At 33.5% G+C, this 16,948-nt stretch overlaps 1 protein-coding gene across 4 annotated transcripts in view; it reads left to right on the forward strand.

Annotated features, from left to right (window-relative positions):
• CCDC122 (coiled-coil domain containing 122) overlaps nt 1-16,248 on the forward strand; it is a 41,716-nt gene extending 25,468 nt beyond the window's left edge. For all 4 annotated transcript variants that reach the window (XM_059377445.1, XM_059377446.1, XM_059377447.1 and 1 more), the window contains one exon: nt 15,658-16,248. In XM_059377445.1, coding sequence (XP_059233428.1) covers nt 15,658-15,807 — 150 coding nt within the window. In that variant the 3' untranslated portion in view covers nt 15,808-16,248. The remainder of the gene's footprint in view (nt 1-15,657) is intronic.
• The last annotated feature ends 700 nt before the right edge of the window (nt 16,249-16,948 follow it).

Consider the following 16,948-nt stretch of genomic DNA (forward strand, 5'->3'; position numbering starts at 1 on the left):
GAGAGAATTATTGGGGAGAATTTCCCCAATAATTCTCTCCAGTATACTTTCTGCTCCCCTCTCTCTTTCTTCTTCTTCTGGAATCCCAATTATTCTAATGTTGTTTCGTCTTATGGTGTCACTTATCTCTCGAATTCTCCCCTCGTGGTGCAGTAGCTGTTTGTCCCTCTTTTGTGCAGCTTCTTTATTTTCTATCATTTGGTCTTCAATATCACTAATTCTTTCTTCTGCCACATTTATCCTAGCAGTGAGAGCCTCCATTTTTTATTGCACCTCATTACTGGCTTTTTTTATTTCAACTTGGTTAGATTTTAGTTCTTTTATTTCTCCAGAAAGGGCTTTTATATTTCCCGAGAGGGTTTCTCTAATATCTTCCATGCCTTTTTCGAGCCCGGCTAGAACCTTGAGAATTGTCATTCTGAACTCTAGATCTGACATATTACCAATGTCTGTATTGATTAGGTCCCTAGCCTTCGGTACTGCCTCTTGTTCTTTTTTTTTTTGTGGTGAATTTTTCCGCCTTGTCATTTTGTCCAGATAAGAGTATATGAAGGAGCAAGTAAAATACTAAAAGGGTGGCAACAACCCCAGGACAATATGCTTTAACCAAATCAGAAGAGATCCCAAATCGTAAGGGGGGAGAAAGGGAATAAAAAGAGGTTCAAAAAGAAAGAAAGAAAATAAAATAAAAGACTTTAAAAAAATAAAACGAATAAAGAAAAATATAAAAAGGAAAAAAAATATATATTTATATATATATATATATATTATAGTTAAAATATATATAGTTTTATATATATTTTTTATAGTTAAAAAACGTTAAAAAAGAAAAGGGTAAAGGTTAAAAAAATTTTAGCAGAAGAAGAGAAAAAAAATGATAAAGAAAAAATTAAATTAACTGCAAGACTAAAAAAAATCACAGGAAAAAAAAAAAAGAAAATCACAGGGAGAAAGCCATGAATTCCGTGCTTTGCTTTCTCCTCCTCTGGAATTCTGCTGCTCTCCTTGGTATTGAAACCGCACTCCTTGGTAGGTGAACTTGGTCTTGACTGGATTTCTTGTTGATCTTCTGAGGGGAGGGGCCTGGTGTAGTGATTCTCAAGTGTCTTTGCCCCAGGCGAAATTGCAACGCCCTTACCAGGGGCCAGGCTGAGTAATCCGCTCAGGTTTGCTTTCAGGAGCTTTTGTTCCCTGAGCCCTTTCCATAGAGTTCCGGAGGACAGGAATACAAATGGCGGCCTCCTGGTCTCCGGCTGGAGGAGCCGAGAGCCCGGGGCCCCACTACTTAGTGCGCCCTCAGAGAACAGCGCCCATTTACTTCCGTCTGCCTGACCTCCGGCCACGCTCCGAGCTCACCAAGCCTGCGACCAGTTCAAGGTAACCCCTAGCTGTGATCTTACTGTCGGCTCTGTCTCTTGTAGCCAGCTTTCCCGTTCCAATACCCGCAAGCTCTGCGACACTCAGACACCCCCGATCCTTCTGTGACCCTGCGGGACCTGAGGCCATGCTGATCCCGCGTGGGCTTCGCCCCGGTTTAGCCTCTGGAGCGATGTCCCTCAGCGGAACAGACTTTTAAAAGTCTTGATTTTGTGTGCCATTGCTCTGCCGCTTGCCAGGAGCAGGCCCCTCCCCCCAGGGTCTATCTTCCCATCACTTTGGATTCACTTCTCCGCTGGTCCTACCTTTCAGAAAGTGGTTGTTTTTCTGTTTCCAGAATTGCTGTTCTTCTTCTCTTCTCTGCCGATGGATTTGCAGGTGTTTGCAATCTTTAGATAAGCTATCTAGCTGATCTCCGGCTAGCTGATGTAGTCTCAGCCTGCTACTTCTCCACCATCTTGACTCCTCCCCAAATTTAGAGGGTTTTAAGAGCTACTAGGGATCAGGAGCAAAATATATTTTACTTGATATAATATAACATGCAGCTTATACAATTAACTAATGCATTCATTTCTTGAGGTCACCCACAGAAATGATTCTGCAACTAAAAATCTAGTTGTATGAGAAAAACCCAGAGAAGCAAAGGTTAAAAGGTGAGCTAAAGACAGGATAAGAATTATTCAGATATCTAGATTACATGGTAAAGTTTTATTATCTTTATTATTCTATTTTATAAAATGTACAAGATGAAATGTTCAGAAGTATTGAATCTATTGCTTATTGAGTGCCTGGTATTTTTCAAGCAGTTTTCATAAGCTATTCCATTTATATTCTCATAACCTATTTTGCAAAATCTCAGAAATTTAAATAACTTCTAAGAGGTTATTTAGCTCAGAGACAAGAGTAGGATGTGAATCCAAGTCTTTTGTACTTCACTTCTTTCAATCTTTTTTAAAAAATGGTTTCATTTCAATTGGAGTGCATTCTCCTTATAAACGATTAAAGTATTAGGGAGAAGGCTATAGTTCCTTTGATGACCACTTCCCATTGCATTGCTCTCTCTTATCATGTTCACCTCTCATTAATGGCAACAAATGGTTAGTGTATATGCTTCAAGTTTTGTGTGTGTGTGTGCATTTAAATTAATGTGCGTGTGTGTGTGTGTGTGTGTGAAATCATTTCCTATGTAAGGGAAGATTACATAAATGTACCACACATATAATTTTGCAACTGCTTTACTTAAAAACCTGTCTCACAGATTTTTTTGTTCATATTAGTATGTATGGGCCTACTTCAATCCTTCTAACTGCTACAAAATATGCTACAGTATATCTATACCTTAATTTATTTAACCATGCTACAACTGATAGACATTCAATGGGTTCCAAGGTTACACTATTAAAAGTAATGTAATGGGGGTGCCTGGGTGGCCCGTTGGTTAAGCATCCAACTCTTGGTTTGGCTCAGGTATAATCTCAGGGTCCAGGGATCAAGCCCCGCATGGGGCTCAGTACTCAGCATAGAGTCTACTTTCCTCTTCCCTCTGCTCCTCCTACCTCTATTTCTCTCTCCCTCATAAATAAATAAAATCTTAAAAAATTAAATAATGTAATGAACATTATAGAATACCCCCTTTGCACCAAGAATCAGAATCATTGGATCAAAAGGTAAGGTCTATGATTTTTCCAATTTTTAATATGTTCTTCTAATAATTATCACTACCACCAAACTACTTCTATTACTACTACCAGTATTATGACTAATAATAATATCATCTTAATTTGAAATCACTTCATACTGTTTTATGGATCTTTATCTTCCTCCTCATGAGGCTGATTGAGTAAATATTAAATTTGGCCTTATTGGTAGCCTCCATGTTCCATATTTGTTCCCTTCAAATTCATGGTTTTAACCTGAGCTGAACATGTGTGGGGGATAAAATTCCAAGGAGCAAGAATGCTGGAATTTCAGCATCTGCCCACTACAGCATCTGCCAACACCTCTCTACTGCCACACCTTAGGAATAAAGATCACACTCAGAACTAAGAATGTCTTTGATTTAAAAGCCAGACTAAGAGCAAGGCCTAGACTTAAGGACAGAACTGAAATAGACACTCTAACAAAAATATTAAATAAGGTCTCACAGGATCAGTATGCTCTATCAGAAACTTACCTGATTATTTGAACAAAATTCAATACTTCAGAGGGAAATAATGGAATCCAGAGTTTACGATATATATACAGCATTCAGTTAATAATGAAACATTCTTAGACATGTGAATAAATAGAAATGTATTACCCATAACTAACAGAATAATCAATAAAAACAGAATCACAGTTGACTCAGAAGTTGTTTGAAAATTTTGATACATATATTAAATATTCTACAGAAAAAAAGGTGGATAAATGGGTAAAAAGAGAGAATTTTAGTCATTTAAAAAAATGGAAATCTTAGAATTGAAAAAAATGTTGAAAAATTTATTGGGTGAAGTTAACAACAGGTTGTACATAACAGAAGATATGCTCTTTCTTGAACTTAAAGACAGTTCAGTAGAAATCATCAAAGTAAACATCCCAGTCTGTGGCCTCTCTTATCATTCTTTTGTGATAGTGTCTTTTACAGAGCAAGGTTTTTAATTTTAATGAAGTCCAGCCTATCAATTATTTATTTCATGGCTTGTGCCTTTGGTGTTGTATCGTAAAGTCATTACTCATACCCAAGATCATCTGGGTTTTTTCCTAAATTATCTTTTTAAGAGTTTTTGCATTTTATGTTTAGGTCTGTGATTTACTTTGAGTTAATTATTGTGAAGAATATAAAGTCTTTGTCTAGATTTATGTTTCTGCATGTGGATGACCAGCTGTTTCTGTGCCATTTATTAAAGGAACTGTCTTTGCTTCACTATATTACCTTTGTTTCTTTGTCAAAGATCTGTTGACTATTTTTATGTGGGTCTATCTCTGGGCTCTCCATTCTGTTACACTGATCTATCTGCTGTTCTTTTACCAGTACCACACTGTCTTGATTACCACAACTTTACAGTAAAGTTTGAAGTTGGATAGTATCAGTTTTCAGTTCAGCCATCCTGGGTCTTTTGCCTTGTCATGTAAACATTAGAATCAGTTTATTGATATTTGTAAAATAACTTGCTGAGGTTTTGATTGGATTTGCATTGACTTTACAGATAAAGCTGGGAAGAACTGACATATTGGTTATATTGAGTCTTCGTATCCATGAACATGGACTATCTCTTTGTGTGTTTATTCTTTCATTTCTTTCATCAGGGTTTTGTAGTTTAACTTATATAAATCTTATACGTGTTTTGTTAGATTTATACGTAAGTACTTCATCTGGGGACAGATGCTAATGTAAATGCTAAGTTTTTTTCATTTCAAATTCTACTTGTTCATTACTGGCATATAGGAAAATGATTGACTTTTGTAACTTTTGTAACATTCTATAATTTGAAACCTTGCTATAATTGATTATTGAGTTTTTAAAAGCATAGACATAGAGGCCAATGCAAATGGAAGGCATCATTAAATTGCTGGTACAAGAAGAAAGGTCAAGCAAGAATTCCATATAAGATCTATTATCTAATGAAATTTTTTTTAAATGAGGGTGAAACATTTAATTCAGTTAAATCAGAGCTGATGAGCTTTGCTTCCAGTAGACATGTACTACAAGAAAAACTAAAGTTCTTAAAACTGAAAGGAAATATGGACAGACTGATTAACAACAATGAAATTAAATCAGTAATCAAAAAACTCCCAACAAATGAAAGTCCAGAACCAGGTGGCTTCACAGATGAATTCTACCAAACATGTAAAGAAAAGTTGATATCTGCTCATCTCAAACTTTCCCAAAAAATAGGAGAGGAAGGGAACTTCCAAATTCATTCTATGAGACCAGAATTACCCTGATACCAAAACCAGATAAAAACACAGGATTAAAAAGAATAACCACAGGTTAATATCTCTGATGAATATAGATGCAAAAATCCTCAGCAATATTAGCAAACTGAATCCAAAAATACATTAAAAAATCATTCACCATTATCAAGTGGGATTTATTTCCAGAATATAAGGATGGTTCAGTATTCAAAAATCAATCAACATGATGCATCACATCAATGAGAGGAAGGATAAAAAAATAAGAGAAAGGATAAAAACCATATGATCATTTCAATAGATGCAGAAAAAAACATTAAATGAAGTACAACACCCATTCATAATAAAAACCCTCAACAAAGTAGATTTACAGGGAACATACCTCAACATAATAAAGGCCATATATGAAAAACCGATAGTCAACATCGTATTCAATGGTGGATAACAGAGCTTTTCCCCTAAGATCAAAAACAAGACAAGGTTGTCTACTCTGACCACTTTCATTCAATATGTACTGGAACTCCTAGCCACAGCAATCAAACAAGAGAAAGAAATAAAAGGCATCCAAATTGGTAAGGAAGAAGTAAATCTTTCACTATTTGCATATGACCTGACATTATATACACTACATACATAGAAAACCCTAAAGATTCCACCAAAAAACTGTTAGAACTGATAAATGAATTCAGTAAGATCACAGGATTAAAAAAAATCAATATACAGAAATCTGTTGCATTTCTACACACTAATAATGAAGCAGCAGAAAGAGAAATTAATCCCATTTATAATTCCACCAAAAAAAATAAAATATCTAGGAGTAAACTTAACCAAAGAGGTGAAAAACCTTTATTCTGAAAACTATAAAACACTGATGAAAGAAAGTGAAGATGACACAAATAAATGGAAAGACATTCCATGCTCATGGGTCGGAAGAACAAATATTGTTATAATGTCTATACAACCCAGAGCAATCTACAGATTTAATGCAATCTCTATCAACAGCATTTTTCACAGAACTAAAACAAACAATCCTAAAAATCTGTGGGACCACAAAAGACCTTGAATAGCCAAAGCGATCTTGAAAGCAAAAAACAAAAGTAGAGGTATCACAATCCAACTTCAAGTTATATTACAAACCTTAGGAAACAAAACAGTATGATACTGGACAAAAATAGACATATAAGTCAGTAGAACAGAATAGAAAGCCCAGAAACAAACCCACAATTATAAGGTCAATTAATCATCAAAAAGGAGGCAAGATTATGCAATGGGAAAAAGACAGTCTTTTCAACAAATGATACTGGGAAAACTGGGCAGCTGCATGCAAAAGAATGAAACTGGACCACTTTCTTAACACCATACACAAAAATGAATTCAGAACGGACAAAAGAGCCCACTATGAAACCTGAAACCACAAAAATACAAGAAGAGAACACAGGCAATAATTTCTTTGATATTGGCCACAGCAACATTTTTCCAGTTAAGTCTCCTGAAGCAAGGGAAACAAAACTAAAAATAAACTATTGGTACTATATCAAAATAAAATGCTCTGCACAGTAAAGGAAACAATCAACAAAACTAAAAGGCAACCTCCAGATTGGGAAAAGATATTTGCAAATGACATACCCAATAAAGGACTAGTACTCAAAAATATAAATAAAAATATAAAAATATAAATAATATATATAAATTATATAAAATATAAAAATAAAAATATAAATAAAAAATATTTTTAAAAACTTACAAATCTCAACACCCCAAACCCAAATAATTCAATTTTAGAATGGGCAAAAGGTGTGAACAGACATTTCTCCAGAGAAGACATACGGATGGCCAATAGACATGAAAAGATGCTCATCATCACTTATCCTCAGAGAAATGCAAATCAAAACTATGATCAGATATCACTGAACACCTGTCAGAATGGCTAAAATCAACAGCAAAAGAAACAACAGGTGTTGATGAGGATGTGGAGAAAAAGGAACCCTTGTGCACTCTTGTTGGGAATCCAAACTGGTGCAACCTCAGTGGAATATGGTGGTTCCTCAAAAGAGATTTCAAGATTCCTTAAAAATAGAGCTACCCTATGATCCAGCTATCACACTACTGGGTGTTTACCTAAAGAATACAAAAACACTAATTCAAAGGGATACATACACCCCTATGTTTATAGCAGCATTATTTATAATAGCTATATGGAAGCAGCCCAATTGTCTATCAATTAATAGATAAAGAAATGGTATACATACATATACATAAATATGTACATATACATACATATATATAATGGAATATTATTCAGCTGTAAAAAAAAAGAATGAAATCTTGCAGTTTGCAATGACACAGATGGTGCTAGAGAGTATTCTAAGCAAAATTAGCCAGAGAAAGACAAATACCATATGATTTCACTTATATGTGGAATTTAAGAAACAAAACAAAACAAGCAAAACAAAACAAAAACAAAACAAGCAACAAACAAGGAAAGGAGAGAAAGAGGAAAGAGAAATCAAGAAACTGACTCCTAATTACAGACAACAAACTCATGGTTATCAGAGGGGAGCTGGGTGGGGGTAGGAGTGAAGCAGATAAAGAGCACAAGATGACATACAACACAGGAAGTGTTGAATCACCATATTGTCCATCTGAAACTAATTATAACACTATATATTAACAAAATAAAATAAAAACTTAAAAAAAAAGAAAGCTGGTTTTGGTTTTATTAATATCAAGTAGATTTCAGAGTACAGACTACTAAGCTAGAGTCAATTAATGAAAAGGGAATAAATGTGAATTCACCTAATCAGAGTTTCAAAATACATAAGAAAAACTGACAGAACTAAAAATAAAAAGAGACAAATCTTCAATCATATTGAAGATTTTAATAACTTTTGGAATTATTGCTAGAACAGTAGATAAAATCAGTAAGTACGTAGAAAATTTGAACAACTTACCTACTAACTTAACCTATTTATAAAATAGTCCAACTAACTATTCATTTTATTTTCAAGTGCAAATGGAACATTCACCAAGATAAACAATACACTAGATGATAAATTGCAAACAATTTGAATCTCTCAGTCACAGCAGAATTCAATTAGAAATTAATAACCGTAAGATAGCTACAAAATACATAAACATTTTAAACTTGGGCATTATAATGCTAAATAACTCATGAGTGGAAAAAAAATCACAAGAATTGGAAAATAATTGAAGTTAGGGGTTCCTGGGTGGCTCAGTTGGTTAAGCATCTGCCTTCAGCTCAAGTCATGATTGTTGGGGTCATGGGATATAACCCCGCCTTCAGTCTCCCTGCTCAGCGGGGAGTCTGCTTCTCCCTCTCCTTCTTCCACTCCCCCACTATCCCTGGCTCATGCTCTCTCTCTCCTAAATAAATAAATAAATACTTTTTTAAAAGGAAAATATTTGTATTTATTGATGATGAAAACGTATTTGAAAAATTGGGAGGTGTAGCTGAAGTAGTGTTTAGAGAAAATTTTATATATTTAAATGCCTATATTAGAAAAGAAAAAAAAACCTTAAAAGTAATTATCTAAGCTTCTACCATAAGTAAATAGAAAAATAGGAATAAATTCAGCCAAAATCAAATGGAAGAAATAAGATGATAAATAGCAGAAATCATTAGAAAACAGGGGGGAAAAAAGGAGAAAAAAATCAACAAAACCAAAAACTGAAAAGACTAATCAAATTGATAAACCACAGCAATATGGATCAAGAAAAGAAAGAAAACAATGGGGTATTCAGGTATTGTAGCATAGCAATATGGATCAAGAAAAGAAAGAAAACAATGGGGTACTTCAGGTATTGAAGACTTATAAAGGTGATAAAGTCCTATTATTAACAATTCTATGTCAGTAACTTTAATGACTTAGAGGAAATGGACAAATTTTTAGAAAAAACACACATATAACTAACACAAGAAATCACTTGTATGATTAGGCTTATGATCTATTTCAAGTTAGGCTTTATAAATGGTGTGAAGTAGGAATCAATAAAATTGAATTTATCAGTAAAACCCTTCCCATAAGAAAAATATCAGACTAACATGTAATCACTGGTAAATTCTATCAAATATCTAAAGAAGAAATAACACCCAGCCTACACAAACTCTCAGAAAATGGAGGAAACTCTTTCCAACTCATTTGAGGAAGCCAGCATAACCCTGATATAAAAACAAACAAACAAACAGTGAAATTACCAGAAATGAGAGACCAATGTCTCTTATGAGTATAGATGCAAAAACCCCTAATGAAATCTTTCAGATTGAATTCAAATACATATATATAGAGAGAGAGAGAGAAGAGAGAAAGTTTTGATTTTCACCTTTCAAAAAGTAAACAAGGTGATTCAGTACATTAACAAAATCAAAGGAGTTAAAAAGAAATAACTTGATAGTTGCAGAAACAGCGTTAGACAAAATTCAACACCATTCATAATAACAACTCTCAGCAAATTAAGAATAAAAGGAAATTTTCTCAACCTATTTAAGGGCATCTATAAAACAACTTACAGCTAACAACATCATATTTACTATAAAATGTTGATTGGTTTTCCCCCAAAGATTGGAAATAAGACAAAGATGTATTATCCTGTCTCCTCTATGCAACATTATATTAAGAGGTTTTAATCAGTGCTATAAGACAAGAGAAAATATGGCCTAAAGATTGTAAAGAAGTAAAATTATATTTACAGACAGAATGATTGCTTATGTAGAAAATCCTACAGAATCTACAAAAAGACTAATAAACAAGTAAATTTAGTAAGGTCACAAGATAAAAGGTTAAGACAAAAAATCAATTGTATTACTATATAGATTCCAAGAAGTAGCAACAAACAACTGAAAAGTGAAATGAATAAAACAAAACTCTTCGTTGACACTAAAGAACACAAAATATTTGCTGAGAAATTTCATGAAAAAATCTATAAAACTTCTATAATAAAAATATTAATGAGAAATTAAAGAACATTAAATAAATGGAATGATATTCTAAGTTCATGATCTATAAAACTCAATATCTTAATGTCAACATTCATTAGATCAGATTCATAGATCAGAGATCTAAATGTAAAACTAAAACTCTAAAGCTTCTAGAAGAAACCATCGGAGAGTATCTTTATTAAGATTTGGGTTAAGCGAAGACTTCTTGGAACACAAAATGCACTAACTGTAATGAAAAAAACTGATACACTGGAACTTAAACTTTGAAACCTCATTCTTCAAAAGACACGATCAAGAAAATGAAGACAGAGGTGCCTGGATGGCTCAGCTGGTTAAGCATCCAAATCTTGATTTTGGCCCAGGTCATGATCTCAGGATTGTGAGATTGAGCCCTATGCTCAGTGGGGAGCCTGCTTAAGATTCTCTCTCCACCTCTACCCCCACCCCACACCACATGCTGCTTAAAAAAGGGGGGAGGAATGAAAAGACCAAATTATAGGAGTAAAAATATTTGCAATACATACAGGTCAGGGAAGACTTATATCAAGGGCCTATATATAAAGAGCTCAATCCATTTTAAAAATGGGCAAAAGATATAAACAAATTTCACAGAAGACATAGGATGGCCACTAAGTTCATGAAAAGATGCTCAGCATCTTTAACCATCAAGGAAATGAAAATTAAAGCCACGGGTGCCTGGGTGGCTCAGTGGGTTAAGCCTCTGCCTTCGGCTCAGGTCATGATCTCAGAGTCCTGTGATCAAGCCCCACATCGGGCTCTCTGCTCCGGGGGAGCCTGCTTCCCCCTCTCACTCTCTGACTGCCTCTCTGCCTACTTGTGATCTCTGACTGTCAAATAAATAAATAAAATCTTAAAAAAAAAAAAAGGAAATTAAAACCACAATAGGATATCATTTCACAACCAATAGAAGGGTTAAAATCACAACAAATAATAATACCAAATGTTGTTAAGGGTATGAAGCAACTGGAACTCTCTTGCTTTTTTGGTGAGATTATCAAATGGTGCGACTGCTTTAGAAAATGGTTTGGCAGTTTATTAAAAAATTAGCAAATACATTGTATGTCTCAGCAATTCCATCCCTAAGTGTTTATTCAAGGGAAAAAAATGTCTTAAAATAAAACTTGCATATGAATGCTCATAGAAGCTTTATTCATAATAGCCCCAAAAAAGAAACACTACAAATGACCCTCAAGAACAGAATGAATAAACAAATTGAGGAATATCCATATAATGGAATACTATTCAGTGATAAAAAGAATGAAATACTGACACAACATGGGTGTATACATTTGTCAAAAGTCATTTAACCATAGCCTTAAAAATATGTGTTTTTATAGTTCCACAAATATATTTAACCACACTTTTTAGATTAAATAACTAAAAGAGAAGTTATATGACACGTTCAAATGACGAACAGTGATCTCCAAGTGGAGCGTTTTCTCCATGGTAAAACAATGGCATTTTATCAGTCTTTGTTACATTCTGAACAATACGGAATTTAACAATATATTTTATATAACATTCTTCTCAAAGTAGGGTAGCCATCATTTGATTTCCAAAAGCTGTCTCATTTTATTCACATATTTCTTCAGTAATTTATTCAACATATTTATTGTGCTCATACTATGTGCTAATTAATTACTCTTTAGGCTCTGATAATGGAGTGGTGAATAAAATAGCACATGATTCCTTCACTTTCCTATGCATGTGCTACATTCTTCACAAAACACTTTCTAATATATGTCTTTATGAACTTGCATTCTAGCTGGAGAGACAGACAAAAAAGATATGTAAGTAAGACCTATTAGCTAAGGATAGTGTTAAGGACAAAAGAAAAAAAAATGGAACAGAGAAGGGAATATGTAATACATGTACTGCAGGGAAAGGGAAGATGAAATATTAGATCTTGCAGCCATCAAAAGCATTACTGAGAAGGACTCTTTCAGCAAAATCCTAAAAGTGAAGGAGCAAGGCATGCAGATCTGAGGATGAGATTTCCAGGAAAATGAAAAAGCAAGTATAAAGGTCTTAAGATGGAACATACCTTGGCTCAGAGAATAGAAGAACAGGGTGGCTGGAGTGGATGGAACACAGAAAAAAGCATTGATGAGGTCAGATTTGGCTCTTACAGGGCCTTGCTTTCTTTATGTCACTGTGTTTTGTTGGCCCCACCCCTCCTTCACTATTGTTCTTATTTCTGCCTCGCCAGCCACGGTAACTAAGGAGAGTAGTAGCCAATCCACTTCCTAGAGGCAAAAAGTTCAGTTCTATACAGAACCATTTACATCCTTAGTGCCTACAGATATCCAAGTTTGATACTCAGACTTGATATTCAAACAGATATTCAAAGTCTGAACATTACCAGTAGAGGCTGAACAAATGCTTGTCTTTCAAGAAGGCTCACAAGACAAACTTGGCCTTTATAAAGTCATGTCTGGTCCCTCACTCTTTCTTTTTTTGTTTTCCTTTGTGCATTTGTTGTTGGTGGTGGTGTCTGTGTGTGTGTGATGTTTTATTTGGTTGTTGTGTTTGGGGTTTTTTGTTTGTTTAGTTTCAAGTTTTTATTTAAATTCCAGTAAGTTACCAGAGGGTAGGTGGGTGGCAGGATAGGGGCAAGAGGTGATGAGAATTAAGGAATGTACCTGTGGTGTGATGAGCACTGGGTGATGTATGAAATTGTTGAATCACTACATTATACACATGAAACTAATATAAATCTATATGTTAACCAGAATTAAAATAAAATAAGATAAATGAAATATTGGCATGTGAAAAAAAGTAGTCACTTCTTGATCAAAACTGCCTTTTGGCCTTGGAAACTTAGAAAGTTATTCTTGTTAGTATCCCAGCGTTTGGTAAATATGGAGAGATGTTAGTACAGTCCACAAGAAACTGACATATAAAGCTCAAGTATCAGTTTATTAGTTTATAATAGTAAAACTCTAAAGGAAACCAGATAAATATAGTCATTAGTGCTTCTTCTTCCTATAAGGAAACTACCTACATTGGAAGCCAAGTTATTTCAAGTTTAGTTAGTGAGCATGGAAATCAAAGCTGTTATCTGAGTTTGACTATTCTTGGCCTCTGGTTCTGGGTGCTCAAAGACCCAATCTCCATAACATAGTTATACTTCTCAGATAAATAATCCCTACCAGCGTATGACTCCTTCACCTTTCTATATATATACTACATTCTCCACAAAACCTCTTCTAAAGATATATTCTTTCTTTAGAAGTATTAAAATCTTCTGTGACATCTAGCTATGACTGATGATCTGGATTTCCCCTAAGGGACTTTGCACAGCTCTACTCTGATCTATTGTGTGTTAGTTTCATAGCTTAACTATTGAAGAATAATTTTAGAAGAATGCTACTATGCAACTGACCAAAGATTTTGATTAACCAAAAATTTGTTTTAGTTATTTTATTTCTATGAATATATTCTATGAACAGGGGTATGGACATATTTAGTGACTATACTCTCCCTCTTCTATTGGATATATATTTTGTTGGAACACCAATGAATATATATTATATACAAATATATTATGTATAGTGGATATATATTTTTAATATAGAAATATATTCAATGTTAAAAAAATCTTCTTTTGAACCAGCTTCATATCTAATATGATGTTTCAGTTTATTCTAATTTATTTCTAATCATTTTCAAGTCATTTTTTTATTTTGCCAACATATTAGCAGGCCTAATTCCACCAATTTCAACGAATTATCTGAATTCACAGAATTAACAAAAATTGGACATTTAAAAAGGCATAAAGTTTATAGGAACTTATGTGAATATTTTTGTTGATAAGTTTTCACTTCGTTTTTATAGTAGTACTTTGGAATACTTAATGTGTCTTGGTCCCTGTTCCCCTACTACTGCTGCAGAGTTGTTTCAATATTACTTATTTCCTTGGTAATCATGATTGTTTTATTTTATGTACTAAAAACATTATCCTAAGGAGTCCATAGTATTTATCATACTGTTGAAAGAACTCATGGCATAGTAAAGGTAAAGAAACTGTGCTGAGGGAGGAGCTTGGAAACAGAGAGGGAGTAACCTTTGCTGGGGGAAAAGCAAAGAGAAGATTCAAGATATAGAGAAATTTGAACCCATACACAGGAATCATGGGAATGTAAAAGTGGTACAGTCACTGTGGAAAACAGTCTGGCAATTGCTCAAGTGGTTGAACACAGAATTACCAAATGATCCCTCACTTCTGTTCTTCAGTATAGACTCTAGAGAAGTGAAAACATAAATTCACACAAAAACTTGCACATGAATGTTCATAACAGTATTGTTTATAATAGCCAAAAACTGGAAACAAATGTCCACCAACTGATGAATTGGGTAAATAAATTTTGATATTATTCTATAATGGACTATTATTTGACAATGCAAAGGAATGAAGTACTAATACATACATACAACATGGAAGACCCTAAAAAGATTATGCTAAATTGAAGAAGACAGTCACAAAAAAAATGTAGTGTATGATATCATTTATAAGAAATATGCATAATAGGCAAATCTATATAAAGAGAAAGATTAGTAATTTTCTAGTGCTAAGAGTGGGGGTATGGGAATGGGAAGTCACTGTTAGCAGATACTATCTTTTGACATAATGAATATGTTCTAAAAATTAATTGTGGTAACAGTTGTACAACTCTGTGAATGTACTAAAACCCATTTTGAATTGTCCACTTTACAGAATGGATTGTATAGTATGTGAATTTTATCTTAATAAAGCTGTTGTAAAAAAGAAAATTAAGTATTTTTTGTATAGATAACATTAATATCGTTAATTTTTTTCCTTTCTCTTTTCTCGTGGCCTGACAACAAAAACCTTGCACTTTCCACCATGCTTCATTGCTTTCCAGTGTAGCCTTGCTTAGCTCAGCATAAATATACTGCTCTACTTACTGTTATGACTACATGATCTTTTGAATCTTTGAGATGGATGGGTCTATGTTTCATTGAACCACTGGATATAGGGAATGAAACCATTATTCCAAACTGGTAACTATTTCGATAACTTGAAGGCATTCCATCACGGATACTTTGCTTGAATTCAGATCCCAAATACGATCACTTATTAGCTATGAAACCATGGTTGAATTACTTAAACTCTTTGATCTTCAGGGTTTTTGGTACAAAAATGGAGATAATAATATCCATCTATATCATATGGTGTTATGAGAATATAATTATGCCTAAAAAGCTCTCGTGTAGTATCTAACATGTAATAAGTTTTGAATAGTTATTATTACTGTTGATGTTTATTACCATTATTATTTACAGTGAGTAAATAATATTTACTTCTTTAAAGAAGTCAAAATATCCTTTATGTCTATTTACTACTTATCCTTCTCAAGCCCTGTTGATGTGTACTGTTCTTTTAATAGGTGCAACATAAGAGATATGGTGCAATTCTTAAGCGTTTGCATTGTCAGGTGAACAAAATTCAGTCAAATAAAAGACAATGGCAATGGAACATTCACCAACTGGAAAAAACTGCAGCTGAACTAAGAAAACGCATTGGAATGAAAGATTAACATGGCCAAAGGACAATGTAGAACACAGACTATGTCAACAAAAATGATAGGACAAAAGGTTGGGAAAATTCTTTGGATTATTAACCAGCATCTACTAAGAGAGGTCTGTCTTAATAACACATATAATATATTCTCTCTCTCTCTCTTTTTTGAATCAGTTAATCTCTTTGCTATAGTGCCTTCCAAACCTGCAATTGGTAACAGTAGATAGACAATAGGAATGCTGACAGAAGTCTGGTAGAAGATTCTGTATAAATATTTTCAGTATGTAAGATATAATTATACTCATGAATGCCTGTTTATAAACATGTTGCCTTCGCTATCATATGAAATAAAAATGTAGAAAAGAAATGCAAAAAGTTATGATGATTTAAATTGTTAAGATATTTTAAATGATTCTGTTTCAAACTTTTTATTAAAACTTGCTTTTTTACCACTGTCTTCACAGTAGTCCATAAATATTGACATTTACAATAATATATGTTCAATGCTTCAGGTATTTTACTTTTTTCTTTCATTCAGAAGGTCGCAACCATTTTTTCTTATTAAATAAGACAATTTTAGAGTGTTGCAAGACATAAAACCTTTTGTTTAATTTTCTGTCTTTAGTACTATTCTTTAGTACTATTCTGTGACAAAACTGAAGTTATGACATCATGTAAGGAAAATACCAGCTCTTAATTTAAAAAAAAAAAAAAAGAACATGAATAAATATAGACTACCGTGTATTTTTATTCTCACTGTAAGTCATATGCTATGTCCATGGCAACATTTCAAAATTTAACTTGTCCATATTAAGATACAAGTGCTCCTTTTTTTGGCTCCACTGAATCAAATTTTTAGGAATAAAAAAAAATTATTGAATATAATGGTCTTTAAATATTTACTTTTTAGATTAAATCCTTTCAAAACAACAACATCAAAAAGGTATCTCAAGTTCATTTTCTTTTCACCTTTCTTTATGCCTAAAACTAAGTAAGAGGAGAGCTGATAAAGAACCTGATATTAATAATCTTGCTATGTCTAACATTAATAATCCTATAATGAATTAACATGGCTTATTATAACTAACTTCAAATGCTTTGCTATAACACAATCAACTTTGGCAGGTAACTCAGAAATAGAGTTACAAATAGGAATA

This window comes from Mustela nigripes, chromosome 15, assembly GCF_022355385.1.
Source record: "Mustela nigripes isolate SB6536 chromosome 15, MUSNIG.SB6536, whole genome shotgun sequence".
Classification (NCBI taxonomy): domain Eukaryota; kingdom Metazoa; phylum Chordata; class Mammalia; order Carnivora; family Mustelidae; genus Mustela; species Mustela nigripes.